The sequence below is a fragment of the Beta vulgaris genome, chromosome 3, assembly GCF_026745355.1.
Source record: "Beta vulgaris subsp. vulgaris cultivar EL10 chromosome 3, EL10.2, whole genome shotgun sequence".
NCBI lineage: Eukaryota > Viridiplantae > Streptophyta > Magnoliopsida > Caryophyllales > Amaranthaceae > Beta > Beta vulgaris.
In genome coordinates this window covers 3,603,468-3,623,677 of record NC_079204.1, presented here as the reverse complement: position 1 = coordinate 3,623,677, position 20,210 = coordinate 3,603,468, and the positions used below count along the sequence as shown (strand labels likewise).

At 36.8% G+C, this 20,210-nt stretch overlaps 4 protein-coding genes across 6 annotated transcripts; 3 read left to right on the top strand and 1 right to left on the bottom strand.

Annotated features, from left to right (window-relative positions):
• The first annotated feature begins 18 nt into the window (after nucleotides 1–18).
• Nucleotides 19–2,815, top strand: LOC104883357 (ubiquitin-60S ribosomal protein L40). The gene is made up of 5 exons (XM_010667866.4): nucleotides 19–208; nucleotides 1,588–1,674; nucleotides 1,894–1,996; nucleotides 2,225–2,291; nucleotides 2,385–2,815. The coding sequence occupies exons 1-5, from the start codon at nucleotides 106–108 to the stop codon at nucleotides 2,409–2,411; spliced, it is 387 nt and encodes a 128-aa protein (XP_010666168.1). The 5' UTR covers nucleotides 19–105; the 3' UTR covers nucleotides 2,412–2,815.
• A 2,823-nt stretch (nucleotides 2,816–5,638) lies between these two features.
• Nucleotides 5,639–7,173, top strand: LOC125496086 (uncharacterized). Its single transcript, XM_048641580.1, has 2 exons — nucleotides 5,639–7,106; nucleotides 7,163–7,173. The coding sequence occupies exons 1-2, from the start codon at nucleotides 5,639–5,641 to the stop codon at nucleotides 7,171–7,173; spliced, it is 1,479 nt and encodes a 492-aa protein (XP_048497537.1).
• LOC104883364 (hypothetical protein) lies at nucleotides 6,740–10,660 on the top strand. The gene is made up of 2 exons (XM_010667872.3): nucleotides 6,740–9,305; nucleotides 9,503–10,660. The coding sequence occupies exons 1-2, from the start codon at nucleotides 7,244–7,246 to the stop codon at nucleotides 10,273–10,275; spliced, it is 2,835 nt and encodes a 944-aa protein (XP_010666174.3). The 5' UTR covers nucleotides 6,740–7,243; the 3' UTR covers nucleotides 10,276–10,660.
• Nucleotides 10,661–11,414: 754 nt separating this feature from the next.
• LOC104883356 (pyridoxal reductase, chloroplastic) lies at nucleotides 11,415–19,024 on the bottom strand. Of its 3 annotated transcripts, XM_010667862.4 has the most exons (9): nucleotides 18,795–19,015; nucleotides 18,471–18,699; nucleotides 15,002–15,095; nucleotides 14,700–14,823; nucleotides 14,319–14,420; nucleotides 13,949–14,100; nucleotides 13,772–13,865; nucleotides 11,931–12,112; nucleotides 11,415–11,802 (listed from the first exon to the last, which is right to left on the bottom strand). In XM_010667862.4, the coding sequence occupies exons 1-9, from the start codon at nucleotides 18,924–18,926 to the stop codon at nucleotides 11,799–11,801; spliced, it is 1,113 nt and encodes a 370-aa protein (XP_010666164.2). In that variant the 5' UTR covers nucleotides 18,927–19,015; the 3' UTR covers nucleotides 11,415–11,798. The 3 variants fall into 3 exon arrangements, with proteins under 3 accessions (XP_010666164.2, XP_010666166.2, XP_010666167.2); XM_010667864.4 differs by lacking the exon at nucleotides 11,415–11,802 and having other exon boundaries at nucleotides 11,927–12,112; nucleotides 18,795–19,020; XM_010667865.4 differs by lacking the exon at nucleotides 11,415–11,802 and having other exon boundaries at nucleotides 11,969–12,119; nucleotides 18,795–19,024.
• Nucleotides 19,025–20,210: the final 1,186 nt, after the last annotated feature.

The window sequence follows — 20,210 nt, the reverse complement described above, 5'->3', positions numbered from 1 at the left end:
CCAGACGACGAGACAAAATTTGGGTATCGCCTTCCTTTATTTCTCAAAGCAAACAAAAAAAGTTTCAGAGAGGGAAAAAAAAAGAGAGTAGGAAGGTCTTTGAAGATGCAGATATTTGTGTTAACCCTAACTGGGAAAATCATTACCCTTGAAGTTGAATCAAGTGACACTATTGAAGATGTCAAGACTAAGATTAAAGTCAAGGGAGGTAATTTTTTATATTTTAATTCAACCTCTATGATTCAATTTTGTTTTATTTTGAAATTTGATATCTGGGTAACTGTTTATTTATGTTGGGTAACATTAAAAGTGTAATCTTTATTGTTCTAAATTGTTTAATGTGGTGAATTGTTCAAATTTGGATATTGAATTGAATTCTGATTATCTATTTGTTGGAATTATGTATTTGGGTAATTGAATTCTGAAGTGGATGTTAATATATGTGTGATCAATTGTTTTATTCATCTATACAAATATATTAAAAGGCGTACATTACGTCATATGGCATATCGGTTACTTCACTAGAAATTAGCTTGCAACAAGATTTGAACTAATGACACAATTACCATCTTAACCAACTTTTAATCATGTTTAAAGTTTAAATGTTGAATTTTGCTTAATATATTTTAATGACAATGGAAAAAATACCAATCCGGGACAAGGTCCGGGCTCAAATAATACTAGTTGAAGCTTGAAAAAGTGTGTGAATTTGAAGTGGGAATTTAATTTCAACTCTAATTTTACTTATAGTACATTGAATTTTTGTTCATGTGCAATTGGAATTCGAAGTGGGTAATAGTAAAGGTATCATTTTTATTGGTTTAACTTGTTGAATTTGGGTTAATTGTTTAGAAGTTGAATTTCTTTTGACTTTATTTTCTTGTATGTTGATTTTAGGGTTTTAAAGTTTTGTGATAGGGTTTAATTGTCCAATTGAATTTTGAATTTTCCAACAATAAAGGTATCATCTTTAAGGTTGTTATTTGTTGAATATGGCCACATTAGAATTCAGCGTACCTTAAAATAAATCAAGGTCGGTAATGTGAAGAAGTACAATTGAATTTGGCAAGATACGAATCTTAACGATGGTTCTGTTTCCTGAAAGTTCGAAAATTCAATCCATGGATGATTGAATTTGGAATTGATTGAATTTGCTGTTAAGTCACAGAAATAGAATAAATGGGAACTTTAAATAAAATTAGATGGTGAAAGGTCGATTATTTGTAGTTGCAAGATGAAAACTTTGGTTGAATGTTTGGATTTTATCTTTATGAAGTTCTTTATCGAACGGAGAAGTGGTTATTATTTACCTCGGATTTTGAAGGTTTCACCTTTGTAGTTTAAGATGATCAGTATAGCAGAATATTATCAATTATTGATATTAATTTGTTCAACTTTGTATACCGAACAAGCTGATTATGCAGAATATGTGATGTTTATTTCCTTTTTTCAATGGGCAAGTATATGCATAACGTTGAAGCACTCTAATTGACATATAGAGTGAATGACTGAATGGTATTGCACTTTGTAGCATCACATCTTAAATTGCGCTTCTATATTAAACTTTTGATTTCTTTTTGGCAATAGGCATTCCACAAGACGAGCAGAGGCTGATCTTTGCTGGTAAGCAGCTCGAAGATGGTCGCACTCTTGCTGACTACAACGTTCAGAAGGGTTAGTGATATATATCCCATCTATGCTGTTCCTCTGTTCAATCTTTTTCTTTTAGGTTTAATTAATCATGTCGAGGTATTGAGAATTTGAGATCATTTTTTTTTACCAACTTTGCAATCATACATGAATGCCCACTAATTTACAATGCTTCTGGAGATATATTGTTTCAAATTATTTGTTTATTTTAGCAGCATTGTTTAATTAATATTGTATATGCAGAATCTACTCTTCATCTTGTTATAAGGCTCCGCGGTGGAATTATTGAGCCTTCTCTGATGGCCCTGGCTAGGAAGTACAACCAAGACAAGATGATTTGCCGCAAGTAAGCTATCTAAAACTCGCTCCATCTTTACAAGCTTTTTTTACAATCGTCTAGTGTTGACTTATTAGATTAGCTAATAGTATCTACCCAAATTACACTTCACTTTGCAATTTCGGAGAATTTCGGAACAGATAATATGTTGTCAATATGCTTAAATTGAGTTTTAGGTGCTGTCCATCCTTGTTTGTATTCAAACATTTTGCTTATAATACTTGTTTTCTCGTTTAGATGCTATGCTCGCTTGCACCCTCGTGCTGTAAACTGCAGGAAGAAGAAATGTGGCCACAGCAACCAGGTATATTTTACAATTCATCTCTTGAACATTAAACTTACCCTTTGATTTCATTTTTTGTTGGTTTGAGTTTGAATTTGAACTTTTGGTTTGCAGTTGAGGCCAAAGAAGAAGATTAAGTAGAGCGTTCAGTTGTTTGTAGCTGATGTTTCGGTAGCCGTTTCCACTTTCCATAGCTCGGTGTTCGGACAGAAGCTGTTTTACTATGGCTCCTTAAATTAGGTTAAATAATTTGTTTTTTTTTTTATCCATATGAGCCACGAAGGCGGTACAAAGTACAAAGAAGGGGAGGGGAAATTCGAACCTGTGACTTATCGTTCACAGCACTTCAATCTTAACCACTAGGCCAAGACATCCTTGGTTAAATAATTTGTTTTTTTTAATAGTTTTGTAGGAGTATCTATTCTATTTTAGAGCCTTATTTGTCGCAAAATCGGTTTAATATTATTCCCTTGATGGTATTTTTGTCTCTCGACTTATATCAAACAGTTGGGTTTTAATAATATCAATAATTTTTTAATAGGAAACTTCTTTTTAGTAGAAAATAATACTTCCTCCGTTTCTTAATAAGTGCAACATAGAGAAAGTGGGGGAATACCAAGGAATGTAGAGAGAGAAAGTTGGGACCACAATAAAGTAGAGTAATTCAAGTGATGAAACAAAAAAGTTGTGGTCCCTTCTTGCTTTTTGGTGGCATATTTGTAATAATATTGAACTTCTTTTACCATTTTGAGCTTGGTTGCACTTATTGTGACTATTTCAAATAAGGGAAATGTTGCACTTATTAAGAAACGGAGGTAGTAATAGAGTTGTTCACGAGCTTTTTGAGCTAAGTTTTACTTAGCTTGGCTCGTTTAAGTCTCGAGTCGAGCCCGAACTCGAGCTGAGCCACAACAAGACGAGCTTTGACTGAGTCGAGCTCGAACTGTTCGCGAGCTTGTCAGACTCATTATCACCCCTAGTTGGATTAGTGTTTAGTACTTACCTTCTACTGTGCTAGACTGGGGTAACTAATTGATTTTCAGATTCATACATTATTTGAATACTAAAAACCTACCTTTTCTAAACTGAAAGGTGGGAACGAGGAAGTGGGGACTGGTTAACCCTCGTGTCTTAGGAGTGGAGGTTTTGGTAGATTTTCACGTTTTACTCTGCAGAAACTCAACAATTTCCTTTAAATTAAACATACACGACTTTAAGATTAAACATACAGTATAATTACTAAAACGCAAATGCAAATCAAATCATAATTATCAAAATTTGCTAAACCATATATTAACAAGTATAATACATCAACACGAGCATGCCTACTACAAAATATGTCGCATGAGTAACTCTCCTATGTACATAAACATTTATTAAGATTTCTTATCCCTTACCAAGTGAGATTTCCGAAATTTGACCCACATGTAAGAACGTTCATCTTCCCTTAAAAAAAATATTAATAAATTTAAAATTGAAAACTAATTGATAATATTTATAACTACTCATTTACAATGAGAGAGCTCAGTAATGCCGACGTAAAACGTGATAGGCTTGAAGATTGAAACAAAAATGTCCTTTAGCGTGATACATCAAGTTGTGAATTGTGATAATATCTCGATCCCTAATCCGAAAATTGCCTATACACATAAATTGAGTTCAAGTTTTTATTAATTTAACAAAAAGTTTCTAAAAATAAAAGCATAAATAGTTTGTCTTGTAAGAGACTGCCTAATTTTAAATTAAAATTAGGCAATGGTAAGCCCAATATTAAAAAGAAAATTAGCCCAATAATGACTAATTTATTTTTTTCGGTGACTAGTTTAATCCATTTAGTGACTAGGTCTATTTTTATATTAAAATTAAACTGTCTCTTTTAATAATTTTTGAAGCATAAATTATGAGTAAGAGAATGTTACTCTTTTATTTCTTTATCTTTAATACTTTGACGGGGTGTGTTTTATGTTTGGTTGTAATAGAATTAGGTTGTAATTCCGGTTTTTAATTAATATAAGTTTTTGCGATGCAAAGGAAAAAAAAAGATGATATGGCCAAATCTGTCCCATTTAATGACAAATTTAATAATTCTGACAAATTAAAATTGGCAATTTGTACATGCCAAAGAATATGTGAAGATTTATATCCGAAGCACAAATTGTCTTAGTTGACATATAATTCTCTTGAACCACAACACATATATGTGTGTATAACAGCTGTAAAGATAAGTCGCTTCAGGCTTAAAATGGCTTCATCACTGAACTCCGTCCATCACACCCCAAAACCTCGGTTGACTACGGAGCAAGCATTTCTTTTTACAAGATAAAGTATCATTATCTTAATCCCAAAATATTAAACAACTAGTTTATTCGAAAAATATTTGAGTAACCTACCAACTCTTTTACACATTAGAATAAAATATTGATATATATATATATATATATAATATGAGAGGAGAAGTGGGAATGTTGGGCAGAGCCGGATCTAAGCGTTGGCTAGATAAGCGTCTTGTAGTAAGAGGAGTAGTTATGAACACTGTAGACCATCCGGGAGGGTGGGTGGGGGGGGGGGGTGAAGGGAGGGCCCCAATTGGTAGAAAAAGTTCATATCAACGGGAAGGTTTGGCATCTCGATGTCGGCTCTTCGCCACCTGGGGCTATAGTATGTTCCAAGAGGTTGGGCTGTTCACCCAAAGCGGTACGTGAGCTGGGTTCAGAATGTCGTGAAGTGATATAAAAATAATATTTTAATATATTCTTAACCAAAGAAAATTCAATAATAAGAGGGTTGACAACCCTTAGGATCACTCAATCAATCTCCAATTTACTCTTAAAAATGTTCATTCTTTCTATGATAACCAAGTTCATTAATATATATTATATAAGCATCATTCAAGTTGAATATTCTTAAAGTTATTCCAATTTGTCTAATGCAAAAAAGTACCAATGGCAGGATTAACAGTTAGAATTAAAGGTCCAATTTAATGTTCTTTTCTTCCAGTCTTAGGTTTTGTTTATGTTGCTACCATTAAAAAGAGAGAAGTAATAGAAAAGTTTGCACTTTAGATTCAAAGGAAGCATGGCATCTTACCATTTATTTTTTCTGATGGCGCCATGCATGCTAGATGCATGTGGATTATGAATTTTAAGGAACATATTATTACTCCTTGACCCAACAATTAAGAAAAATGCTACTAAATTTCCCCATTGACTGCTACTGTGCTACATGCACATCTATAAAAGCAGTTTTTGTACTTTGTGCTGAATATCAGTCCTTAGATCTTCTTATACTAATACTATATATTATATACTAATACTATAGTAATATTACACAATAAAATTTCCAACTTTCACAAGAGTTGGATCATGGAAATGGCTTTGCTCAAGATAGTTTATCTTGGGTGTTTTATTTTGTCTCTGGCCATCATGGTGGAGGCAACGACTCCTCCAGGAATTGCCAACCATCCAGCAAGAGCATCATGTAAGATCAAAAAGTACAAGATGTGCTATAACTTAGAGCATGTTTGTCCTAAGTTTTGTCCTAATGGTTGTGAAGTGGAATGTGCTTCGTGCAAGCCCATTTGTACTCCAGGATCATCAAGCGGCGGCGACACAAGATCATCACCACCAGAGTATGTTTCACCATCGGATGATGCACCTTCATCTGATGCGGGATCATCACCACCTGAATATGATTCGTCTTCGCCTGATGTAGAATCATCGCCACCTAGAAAGGGTTCACCTTCGTCCTCTTCGCCATCATCAACGTCAAAATCACCACCTAATTATGAATCACCTCCATTGGGTTCAGACAGTGATAATAATGATCATTCAGATAATGATGACTCGAATGGTAAAAAAGGAGGTGGTGGTAAAAAAGAAGATGATAGTGGAAAAGGCAATGAAGAAGATGAGCATGATGGTGGTAGAAAAGAAGACAGTGAGGATGGAGACAACCATGATGAGGGAGGTAAAAAATTAGACGATAAAATAAAAGGTGGTATAAAAGAAGACAATGATGATAAAGAAGAAAATTCTAGAAAAGGTGGTCAAAAAAGAGAAAATGATGACAAAGGAGGTAAAAAGATTGATGACGGGGGTAGAGAAGATAAGAAAGGAGGGTATGACGATAAAGAAAGTCAAAGCGGAGATCGTAACGATGGTGAAAAAAAAGGAGATGATGGAGATGAAGGTAGTAAAAAAGGAGACAATGATGACAAAGAAGATAAAAAGGTTAACAATGAGGACAAAGGTGGCAAAGAAGGTAAACAAGAAAATGATGACAATGGTGATATAAAAGAAGGCGATGAGAGAGGTAATATGATAGGATATGGTGATGAAGAAGGAAATAAAAAAGTAGATGACAACAACAATCAAGGTGGTGCAAAAGGAGATGATAATAAAGAAGGTAAACAAAAAAATGATCACAATGATGGTAAAAGAGGAGGTGATGAGAAAAAAGGTGAGGAAAAAGGAAATGATAATGGCAAAGGAAGTAAAGAAGTAGACAATGATCACAACAAAGATGACAAAAAAGTAGAAGGTAAGGATAAAGAAGAAGGTAAAAAAGGAAATGATGAAAGCGGTGATAAAAATAGGAAGAACGATATCAAAGGGGATATAGACAATGAGGGAAAAGACGGGAAAAAAGCAAAAGACGAGGGAAAAAATGATAAAAAAGGAGATAATGAGGGGAAGGAAGATAGAAGAGGAGATGATCACGAAGGAGAACAACAAGATGACAATGAAAAAAAAAGAGATCAACAAGATGGCGACGAGAAAAAAGGAGATAAGAAAGGAGATGAGAAAAAAGGAGATAAGAAAGGAGATGCTAATACAAGTGATGAAGATAGAAATAAATCAAAAGATGATAAAGACGACGATAATGGTGAAAAGAAAGGAGATAATGATGATTTGAGATCACCATCTCATTCTAGTCCATCAACTCCACCATCATATTATCCTCCAACACCTTCAATGCCACCTCCCACACCAACAAAACAACAATCACCATCTCCTAAATCTTCACCAACTCCAACACCTTCTCCTTCTACTTCATCATCACCTTCTCCTTCTATTCCATCAACACCTTCTCCTTCAACCCCATCCTCTTCCTCCTCATCATCATCGTCACCATCTCGATCTAAATCTCCTACTCCATCAACCCCATCACCATCTCCTAAATCTCCACCATCTTCAACACCTTCATCTACATCAACCCCACCAATTCCTAGATCTCCACCACCTCCTTCTCCATCAAAACCACCATCATCGCCATCATTCACTCCATCAAACCAACCATCACCTCCAATACATTCTCCAAAAACGTCAAGCCCACCACCATCTACACCACCACCATCATCATCATCTTCTTCCTCGTCTTCGTCGTCCTCTTCTTCTTCCTCCTCCTCCTCCTCCTCATCATCATCAAGATCACCAGATAATACTCCTTCACTATCCCCATCACCTTCTCCTAAATCTTCCCCACCTTCACCATCTTCTCCAACAACCCCCGCACCAACTCCTGCTCCGACAAATCCACCTTCATCACCATCTCCTACTCCATCAACCAAACCATCACCTCCAACAACTTCTCCTAATCCATCTATCCCTCAAACACCATCCTCCTCCTCCTCCTCCTCCTCATCATCATCATCATCATCCACTTCCTCCTCCTCATTAGGAGTGCCAACTAAATCTCCAACTCCATCAACCCCATCACCATCTCCTAAATCTCCACCACCCTTAACACCTTCATCATACTCTCCATCAAACTCACCACCATTACCAACACCTTCGACACCATCTCTAACTCCATCAACTCACCTCTCACCTCCAACAGATCCATCAAAACCACCATCGAAACCACCACCACCACCACCATCATCATCATCTTCTTCTTCTTCTTCTTCGTCCTCCTCATCCTCCTCCTCCTCATCATCATCATCATCTTCAGAAGCACCACGTAAATCTCCTACATCACTAACCCCAACACCATCTTCTGAACCCCCACCAACTTCAACATCATCTTCTACCCCATCAATAAAACCACCATTTCCACCGCCTTCAACATCTTCTTCTACTCCAACAACACCAAAACCTTTAAAACCATCTCCCGGTCCATTAACACCACCTTCAACTTTACCATCCTCTCCTAAGCCATCCAGTCCATCACCTTCTTCTTCTTCTTCTTCTTCTTCTTCTTCTTCTTCCTCCTCCTCCTCCTCCTCCTCCTCCTCCTCCTCATCTTCTTCTTCCTCTTCCTCTTCCGCAGCATCGCCAAAATATCCTATTCCATCAATCCCATCACCATCTTTAACGTCACCTCCTACTCCATCATCCCCATCACCATCTCATAAATCTCCGCTGCCTTTAACATCTTTTCATTCTACTCCATCAAACCCACCATCATCACCAACACCTTCAACGTCTTCTCCTAATCCACTAACCTCACCACCACCTTCTTCTTCCTCCTCCTCCTCCTCCTCCTCCTCCTCCTCCTCATCATCATCATCATCATCATCATCATCATCATCGCCAAAATATCCTACTCCACCACCTTCTACACCTTCAACACCATCTTCTACTCCATCAACCTTATTACCATCTTCTAAATCATCACCACCTTCTTTTGCTCCATCAAACCCATCATCATCATCACCATCTCCTACTCCATCTTCCCCAGCATCACCCTCAACATTTTCTCCTAGCCCATCAAGTCCACCACCAACATCCTCCTCCTCCTCCTCCTCCTCCTCATCATCATCATCATCATCATCATCGTCGTCATTGAAATCTCCTACTCCAACATTGTCACCATCTCCTCAATCAACACCATCATATCAAGAACCCCTCACTCCTTCAACACCACCTTCTCACACAACGTTTCCTCATTCTAATTCTTCTAGTGTTGGGTCAAGAAAAAGAGTTAGATGCAGGAGTAAGGACTATGGACAATGTTATAATCAAGAGCATGTTTGCCCTGCCGCTTGCGCTAATTCATGTCAACTTGATTGTGTGACTTGCAAACCTGTTTGTAGTAAGTCTTATAGTACTCCTACAAATATTCAACTACAATAGAAATAGAAATAGATCTATTTTAAATCCAACTTTTATTTAAAATTATTTTTATGACTTTCTATGCTGCGGTATTTGTCTTAGTGACGACATGTCTTGTTTAGTGTTTTAGCTAAGTTAAATTGGTCACTAACTCTTTGTTTTATTTCTACACTATAGATTGTGACTATCCAGGAGCTGTATGTCAAGATCCTCGCTTCATAGGAGGAGATGGCATCACTTTCTACTTCCATGGCAAGAAGGAAAAAGACTTTTGCCTCGTCACTGACCCCACCCTCCACATCAATGCACACTTCATAGGTAAAAGAATGGAAAACATGAGTCGTGACTTCACTTGGGTTCAATCAATTGGTATCCTCTTCGACAACCAACGTCTCTTTTTAGGCGCAAAAAGAACCTCCACATGGGACGATATCAAAGACCACCTCTTGTTAGCTTTCAATGGAGAGCCCATATTCCTTGAAGAAAATCTAGGCTCTCGATGGTCATCCGATTCGGTGCCACAAGTCACCATATCAAGGACTAGTGAAACCAACAACATCATTGTCGAAGTTCAAGGAAAACTCAAGATTACTGTTAAAGTAGTACCTATTACTGAAGAAGAGTCTAGGATACACAACTATGGAATAACCAATAAGGACTGCTTTGCTCATCTTGATCTCGGTTTTAAGTTCTATTCATTAACCAAAAGAGTTGATGGTGTATTAGGGAAAACTTACAGGGACAATTATGTTAGCCGAGTGAAGATGGGAGTGGCCATGCCAGTTATGGGAGGAGTAAAAGAATATACAAGTAGTAGCCTTTTTGCTACAGATTGTTTGGTTTCGAGGTTCGATGGTAGTCACCAAGAGACTTCATTGGAGGCAATGGAGCTTGCTGGCATAAATTGTGCTAGTGGGATGAATGGACGTGCTGTTGTTTGCAAGAGGTAACCCAAAATAAGCCAATGTCTTGAGAATTTAGTTCAAAAATTTATTACTCATAAAGTAATAGTACAAGGCTGAAAGTCTTGAAGAGTATTATGTTTTTTTTTTTTATGGTATTGATGATACCTGAGATGTTTGAATAAAAACTTACCAAAAAGTTGTAAAGATGAATACAAATATACATCTAATAGAAGTATATTAATTTCAAGTTTGTTCAATCTTGGAGAGAAAGGATCTAGCTGTTCATATATGTGGTATGATCATGTAGCAAGTGATGCTGGTAAATTTCTAACTATCATGATAGCTGTATCTTTTCAACTGACTACACATGAAAATAACAGATATCTATCCCTATTACAAATATCCAAACACACAATCTGATAATCTCAATCTCCTGGTTTAATTACAAGTTTGAGAAAGAAGATTTTAGGTTTTTTTGGGGTTTCCATTGTATATTTTAAAACAAAGAGAATGGAAAGCGAAACAAGGTTATGTCATTTTTAGTGTATATTGTTTCATTTTTATAATACTTTGTATTATTTTTATAAGTGTCATTTTTATAATATATCGTCTCATTTTCATATAATGTTCTCATTTATATAACATACAATATTATTTTTACAATAATATGTCTCATCTATATGAGTCTCATTCAAAATGACAACATTTTATTTTATTTTCTGGTTCTCATTTATATGAGTTTCATTTTATAACATTTTGTCTTATTATTACAAGTCTGGTTTATATAGTACTATATGATATCAACTATATATCATATTGTCTCATTTATATAACATTTTGTTACTTTCTAATGAGTATTATTTATAAGATAATACGTGTCATTTATATGACATTCTATTTCATTTTTAAGTGTAACATTTTGTATTTTTTATAGAGGGGTCACACCGTAAGAAATGGGACGCATCGTAAGAAGAGGCTGCAAAAGAATATACTACCTAGTAGAGTTAGAAGTATTAGATAAAATCCCTCCAAACTTGAAATCAAATAAAGAATTTTGCCAAAGGAGCAACCCTATTTTTTTTACTTTAAATTGGTCAAAATATGTGGAATTTCTTACTTTTAGTGGAGGATTTGATCCAGTAACTGGAGTTTGAGGCGGACTAAATAGGTGAAATTCAAAATGATTAGAATCAATTACCTAGTAGAATTAGAACCTTCATATGTTCAATGAATAGAGAATCAGATAAATACATTATGCTAAAGAGTTAGACCTTCATTTATAGGAAGGAAAGAGTTTACTTACTTTTCCATCTTCCAGCTCTTTATATACATGCACTTGAAAATTACCAATCATGTTGATTTCACTAGAATGTACCATCAGAATAAGAAAGTTGCACATCACCTTAAAGTTTAAATTGAATTGAGGATCACCATCATCTCCTGAAAATTTCACCATGTAATATGTAGCGCGCTGCATTCAGGAGTTGGGATAATATCTTACATCGTGAGAAATATAATTTGAAATTTGTGGCAGAATGATTCTCATGCTTTCTTCCTTTACTCAACAATCACCTGAAAACTCAAAGAGAAATGAAACTTGAGAAAAAAATTATAGCTTTTCTAGGATTTCTCTTAAACCATGTTCAACTATAATCATTTAATCAAAAATTGAAAGGCTTACTACTTTCCGGTCACTTTACCTGGTCTGAAATATGTTCTGGATCATCCTGCGAGGAGATTGTCGCGCTGCATCTTCCAATTGAGTCATTTCATTCTTACTGAGTTGCCAACCGAGAGCACCCAGATTCTCGTCAGTCTGTTTGATTGTCTTGACACCAGGTATAGGAATTGTACCCTTACTGATGCACCAGTTAATTGCTACCTGCTGACTATTGACAAATTAGAAACAGACAGCAGTAAATGGAAACAAGGAGTACATGAAGGTGGATGAAACTGTGCAGCTATGCAACAAAAACCTATTAACATTACTGGTTTGTTTGATAAGTGATAACAAATTATGGTGATTCGCAAGAAAAACCTCATGCCAATGGGTAACGATACTTCATCCCTAATAAATTTTCATTACTACTCACCACCTTCCAAAGTGGTAATGGATGGTAATGAAATTAGATGGGGTAGGCAACATGTTTGGAATATGGACGGTATTACCATGGTCATCGACATAGGAATATAAAATTCTTTTTACAATATAACACTCCAAATTAGTACCATTACCACCATGTATACCTAAAAAACGGGGGTAAAAAGACTTTGTGAATACCTTTCATAGTACATATGTGCAGATATAACATGCAAGACAAACATATCGAGAGTACATTCTACCTTCTTTCCTCATTTTCTCGCCCTTACATATTTATTTACATACGTAGTATGTAAGTAGCACGATTGCAGAGCGTTACTTACTAATTTAAAAAGGGCTTTTCATATTTTTCAATTGAACAAACGAAGCAGAAACTAAATTAAAATTTCTTCAGCTCTATTCTGAAACAAATTTCTCTTTGAAACTGAAATTCATATCGAAAAGACACAATATTTACTTCTCTATTTACTTTCCCCCAACAAACCAAGGCATTAGCATCTCATTGCAGTATTTCACTCTACATCGGGGAGCTAAAAATTCACTTGCTACTCTTGAATCTGGAGACAACAGAGACTAGCATGATTTTATATACTTTTACTTTTTTTCTTGGGGGAGAAAGAGGGGGGGGGGGGGTTAATGGTCAGCAAAATCATATACGCCTAATCAGAGAAGTAGTTGTTGGTGAGAAAAAGGTTGTGGAAAACTGATGAAAAGGTCACTTTTTCTTTTGAAGAATACAGCTAAATTTGGTTTAGTCTTAACTAAGAACTATATGTGTATATTATCTTTTGAATCAGTAAGCAACATTTAGATCTTAATAGGTAAGCAAGGTCTTAAATGCCAAAGCACCATGTAACAGTAATGCGCACCTTAAACCCCCCTCCCCACATGAAAATTGAACCCTAGTCTCCTGGAGAAATGTGGAGAGGGAACCACAACTCTGCCTAGAGGACCAGGTCCCAGTCTCCACTGTTACTAGCTTCATGATACAATTAACCACATCAAGGATCCAGAAAATGCTAACATTTAGGTGTTGTTTGGTTGAACATAGAAAATAGTATTTCCTAGGAAATTATTTCTCCCTTGAAGTTCCAATTCCTAGAAAGTGACAAAAGTTGCTTGTTTCTCATGGGAAGTAAAGTTCTACTTACCTAGGCCCCCCTAGGTAAGCAACTTCCTCCCTTTTGCGAGAAGTAGAACTTCCTACATTTTTGCCAACCAAACAACATCATCTTATTTAACTTCCTAGGAAGTTCCACTCGCCATATATTTTTATGTCAACCAAACAACACCTTAATAGATCAATCTTAGCAACTCACAGCAGGCAACCATTTCAAAAAAGACAGAATGCTACAATCTATTCAGTGTGACATATTCTAATCACACTGGCAACAATTACAGATCTACTGACATTGGCTAAAAGGAGTCAGTAAGGCATACTTGACTCATAGTTTTCTGACGCCTACTTGCTATTGCTCTCAGACAACACAGCAAAGGTTCTAGTCCCGGGAGAATTTGGCGAAACAGGAGGGACCTGTAACATTGAAAATATCTCATCAGATGAACCCAATGAGCTTGCAACAAATATATAGAGATCAACTGAAAAGGGAGATATGCCTGGGGCCACTAGGTAAGTTTGAAAGAGTATATTTTCCGGTAAGCATCCCAAGTCCTAAAGGGCTATAAGCGATTAACTGGATGCCTAAAGAATCACATATATTCATGATCTCCATCTGCTCATCTCCAAAGCTTAACAAAGAAAACTGCACCTGCAAAAATGATGCAAATAGAAATCAGCAGAGCTTATAAGCAGTAAAAATGTACCCCCCCCCCCCCCCAATGCATATCAAGAGCAAAACTGCACCTATTTCAGTATTCAAAATGGAATCAAACACAAGTTGCAGTCTACAGCTATTCCAATGACTGTTGAATAATTATTCAAGATGAAAATGGTACAGTGAACTATCTGATGCAGTATGGTGTGTACCTGGGCAGAGCATAAAGGTACTCCTCTAGCTTTGAGATAATTATGTATCTTTTCAAGTTGCTTTGGACCATAATTACTCACACCGACTGCTTGAACTAATCCCTGCAGTAAAAAAGTCAGACCATGACCAACATCATTTACAGATTATGCCAATCACAAAACACAAGGATTAGATTCAGGAGGAAGAAAAGAATGCTGCTCTATTTTTTAAGTACTTGACATAGTTAATTTTTAGGAAGGATGGAAGAAGAGACTGAGAGAGGGAGGATACATCTGTAAGATGATGAAGGTTAATTCTATGTCCCACAAAAGAGTCAAGAGAGTGAGATTTCACTATCTTCTAAACCATCCATAACAAAAATCTGAAAAAAATAATATAACCTTCTCATACATTGCCACTAATCCATCCCAAAGAGCCATCTCCTGCAATGGGTTGTAGTTTGCAGTTGACCAATGCAATTGCCCTATCCCAATCTGCTCAAGTTCCATTCGATCTAGAGAAGACCTGAAACATCAGACTATCACATACTATCAACTCTAAGTTTTCTTAAGTTTAAACGCCATGTGTCTGAGGGTTCAAGATCAGCACGATACCAAACCTTCTAAAAGTTCTGTATATAGAAACATTACAATTCTTACATAATTATTTAAAATCACAAACCGTTACAGAACAGGAGGCATACTTGCAGGCGTTCACAAACTGCCCTGGAGTCAACCGCCATGGATATGCAGCAAGTTTTGTTGCAATTACAATGTTATCCTGCAGCCCTTTCTTCCCTGGAAAAAAAGATGATGTTTTTCAATTAATAAAATTCATAATTCAACCAAATAATGTTATTAGGCAAGTATCAATCAAATCATCATGTAAACAAACAGAATAATAGATATCATTCTAAGGTCGATAATTACAAACTGTGCCAAAGTAAACCACACTATCTTTTTCCCAACCAACGTTAGCTACATGAATCATAGATGAAGAGTAATAAAAATGAAGCACTTTATCATCAGAGGCCAACCATCCTCATTATGTGGAAACCTGATAATCATAGTGACAGCTTCCAAAAACACACTTTCATATAAGGCGATTTCTATAGTTTTAGATGATCTGTGGCACTGAAACAGATGCACTTCTGTAGCTCCTAGAAGGGGGCTTCTTAAGCTAAAAGGTGGAACTTGAGGGTTTTTATAAGATTCTTGATCCTCCATTGTTCTGATCAAATGAAGACCACAAATACACAAAAGCTAATAGAGGAAGTAACTGGACTTAAATCACAATACTTTATCAGACTCAATGGCATCAGACTCTCTTGAAAGATCTTAGCCAGACTTGACAGTCGACATTCAACAGTATCAAAATCTGACAACAGTATTCGCTACCAAACAATTTGGTGATTTGGTCTGAGCCTACTTTCTTTAGTAATTATGTTGCGAGGGAATATGATAAATTGATAATTGATAATTGATAATCCATTTAGAATCACATAGATAGATTAAGTGATAAAAGTAAATTATCTAGCTCTCACAGTAAAGGTTACTCTCCAATAATCATGATGATAATGATATAAGTCACAAATACAATATTTTCTCACCTTTGAAGCCTGAAGGAAAATGCCACACAATGTTAGTTAGACTTAAGAGAGATAGTATGTTACTTCTACGAAAGAAATGAGATTCTTCTATTTTTGGTAAGGAGAGATAGCATACTGGACCAACACCTCCAATGAGTCAGCCACTCCAGTCAGCAGATCTCAGATTAAATACCAGCAAATTCCCCAATTGATTAACCTCCCCCAACCTCCGAAGCGGATAAGATCCCAGCTTCTTCTCCAACAGTGGCAAGAGATCCTGGCTCAAACTTAAATTCCATAAGTGATACCGTGGAAAAGGCAATCCAACAAAGTCCCCCCTTTGGGGTTAGGGGGGTAGCAAGGGGGATCACAGGGGGTATAAAAAAGTAGAGAATTTCCATCCCTTCTAACTGTAACTTAATGCTTTAACTTCCTATTACAATGCAATGCAGCACAGTCCCCCCCGAAGGCTGCCTACTTCTCTAGTTCACCAAAGGTATCCCATGAGCCAATTGGGTATTCATACGGAATTAGGCGTGCCCTGTAACTTCAGAAGAAGGGGTGCTCTCCTATCTTTTGATTAGGAAAGCGGCACATACCAGGGGGTAGCGACTGTTTATTAAAAACACAGGACTCTGCTAAGTGGTAACACGATGTATAGAGTCTGACACCTGCCCGGTGCTGGAAGGTCGGAAGGAAAAGTGTTATAAGAGTAGGGGAGGGAAAAATACAGGAATACTTACCCCAAAAAACTCTTAAAGAAGTTTGATCCCATAATCTAGTAACGATCCTTACCACAAGGCCAAATACTACTCATGTGATTCCAATTGATCCTCTTAGCTAGTTGTTGTACGATTAAGTAAGCTCCTAAACAGGTGTCAGCAATAAGAGAAGCCATCTTGATTCTCCGTTCACTCTTCTATGGAAAAATATTAACTATTCATAACCTCAAGTTCAAATCTTTCAGATGCAGTCCTTCAAGTCTAGGCACCAGCAACCAAAAATAATGTGACCTTACGAGTAAAGACTGAAAGGAGCTGGCTAGAGGATTTTACTAAATGTCCAGAGTCTAGACCTCTTCAGATAATGAGATAATTCTCCACTAGAATTTCATATTGGGTTCGTTTATGGTGTTGTCAGCAAATAAAGGAACACTGCCTAGTTAAAATACAAAGGATTCAGCTGCTATCTTTTTCTCAGATGGCAAAGCCAACTTGATTCAACAAACTTTCAACGTGCTACAAGTGATCTCAAGATGCTGTCAACTCTTCCTCCTCTAAAGTTTCAAGTCCAATCCTAGATGTTACGAGAAGCGTACATAGATAATCATTATTCTACATTTTTTGTGGTTCAGAAACCTCTTTTTCCAAGATCTTAGTCTCGACTACTCATTTATACATGGATTACATATTTGTTCCACAAAGTCTTGTTGTGAGAAGTCACCTATGGAATCTACAGACTACTCACTACAGCCGAAAAATGTTACAGCTACTCAAAGCCAATTATTGTTGAACTAACCCAATTTGGAATGCCATATTTCCATATGTTTTCTACACATGGATACAAGAAGACAAGAAGCAACCTAAGACTATGACCTCAGTGACTTCAAGATTCAAACCCCCTAAATAAAACCTAGCTTCTCGCACAATGGGAAGGCCACATAACTCTTTGCTACCGTTTTTGCCAACTAGGTAGCATCTATGTTTCATCGTTAGCATACTCAAGATATTTGGCTGATAAGAATACAAGTTTATCCTATTGCATTTGGCACGAAACTTGCAACAAGAAGGACTACAACCAATGAAGCAAACTAAATACCAAAACTTTAACGTAGAATAGTCATAATTACGCCAAGTTGACACACATTACTACAATCATTAGACGGGATTCTTGTCATTTATGTTGATTACTCCCAGAGTCCCAGCAGCTAAAATATCTCACTATTCCTAGTCTATATCATCCAGAAAGAATGTCACTTATGAAAGATACTTATAGCACATACACATGAGTCTGCTCATCTACACTAACCTAATTCGTTAGTCAAACTTTCACAAGACTAACCCAACCAGTCTCCCTCCCCATTTGCAAAAACAAACTAAGAATATCCCCAACTCAATGCATTCCACAAAAATTAGCCTTGAAACTCAGAGACCTTCTTGATGAGGAACTCACAAAGTTTCTCCACCAATTGAGTATGAAAAACCAGATTTTCGACTATAACTTAATCAAATACTCCTATTTGGTTTCAGGCTGGGGCCACCATCCAGGCACGCAGGTGGCTTCTCCAAAGTCCCAGCCTTCTCCATTTATTTTAAAGCACGAAGTGGCAATCTCCTACAATCACTCTATCTTATGGTTTACTTGCCTATAATAATGTCAAACCGATGATCTCAAGGAGCTTCAAGGTCCCAATTTGTTAACCTTTCAAATGCACCAAACCCAATTTGTTCCACATAAACATGAAGTTTCTCCATTTAAGCTATGATCAAGCAAAGATTTTTCAATATCAATATACAGCTTTCATTCAATATAACAAATGCGCATAAAATTTACAAACACAGAGGAAGAATAGTAGCAAAATAACCTTTATATTCACGGATAAACTTGCCCAAAAGCTTCTCACTTTGGCCATTTAATTTCCCAGTACCATAAGAATCAGCAGTATCAAAAAGATTGATGCCATTATCAACAGCAAGATTGAAAACCTGCTGAAGTTCATCATCCATTGATTCTTGATAACCCCATAAGAGCTGATTCCCCCATGCCCAAGTCCCAAAACCCATTGGAGAAACACTGAGTGGGCCCATTTTCACCTTTTTCCATAAAAATGAAAATCAAAGTTCATTTACGCATTTTTACAAACAGTTGGTGGGTGTGAAAAAAAGATGAAATTAGATAAGGGTTTTACCTTCTGCCATGGCCAGAAAAGGGGGAGCTTGAAAGTGGATTTTGAAAGTATTGTTTCATTTGAAGCTCTGAAATTGATAGCGTGAATTGTTGCTGTTGATGTAGTTTGTGTTGAGAGAGCACAGAGTGCCATTGCCGTGCTCTGTAACTCTGCCTCCTTCGTTGTGGTTTTTTTTTTTTTTTGCGGGTGATGTAATATTCAATGAACGAAAATTAACGGTTTTGATACCCCTGTTGCTCACAAGTCACAATAAGCATTAACGTACGTCCTATCTCTTGTTCAATTATTTTTTTTTTATTTCTTCCGTTTCAATTTAGTTGTGACACATTTAAAATTTCGGACTCCGAGATAATTTTTGAAGAGGAGAGAGATAGAGAAACAAAAGAAAAGGGACCCAATGTGATAGGTAGGGATGGCACTGAAGCGGGTTAAGTAGGAGACCCGCCCCATCCCTGCCCAATTGGGGCGGGGATTGGTCTAGATTTGGCGGGGATGGGGATTAAAATTGTACCCGCAATGGGTGTTGGAGCAGGTGTGGATTTTATATTATACCCACCTCATCCCCGCCCGCCCCATCCCACCCCCGCCCGCCCCACCCGCCTCACATATTTATTATTAAAATTCTATTTATACACATATATATTACTAACGTATTTGAAGACACTTTTGAAATGTAATAAAATATTTGCCTTTGTTGATGTATTTTAACTTTTCTTTTACTATATTATATTGTGATTTTGTGAAGTAGACAACTATAATGGGCTTATGGCAAATTTTTTGGTGGTTTTTTTGCGGGGATGAAGTGGGCATGACGCGGGTACGACGCGGGTGCGGGGTGGGGCGGGGGAGGGTCTAGAATTTCCCCCCGCAATAAGTGGTGGGGCGGGGATGGGGATGAAATCTTTCCCCGCATTGGGTGGTGGGGCGAGGATGGGGATGAGAATTTAATGCGGGTGAGGGTGTGGGGGTACCATCCTCCGCCCCCGCCCCGCCCAATTGTCATCCCTAGTGACAGGAGAGGGATAGAGAGATGTTGAAACGGAGGAAGTATTTGAATTTCTTTACATTATACAAAATACCCTTATACACAATATCACAACACTAGATTTTGAGACTTTCTTATCATGTGAGCTTAAAGTAGGATTTTTTAGCCTTATTAGTTGATTGAGGTTTGAGATATAATCTGGTAAATTGAAGATTAAGCAAGGAATGGAGTAGGATTTTCTATTAGTAAGGATATTTTGTGTGACGTTTAAACAATTTAAAGGTACAATGTGGAGATTTTGAAAAGATCAAGTACAACGTAAAATTTCAAAAAACACAAGGGTACTACATGAAATACATGAATCAACGTTTTAGTTTGGAGACTATTTCACCCATATTTAAGTTGATCAACATGTAACGTCTATTTGTTTA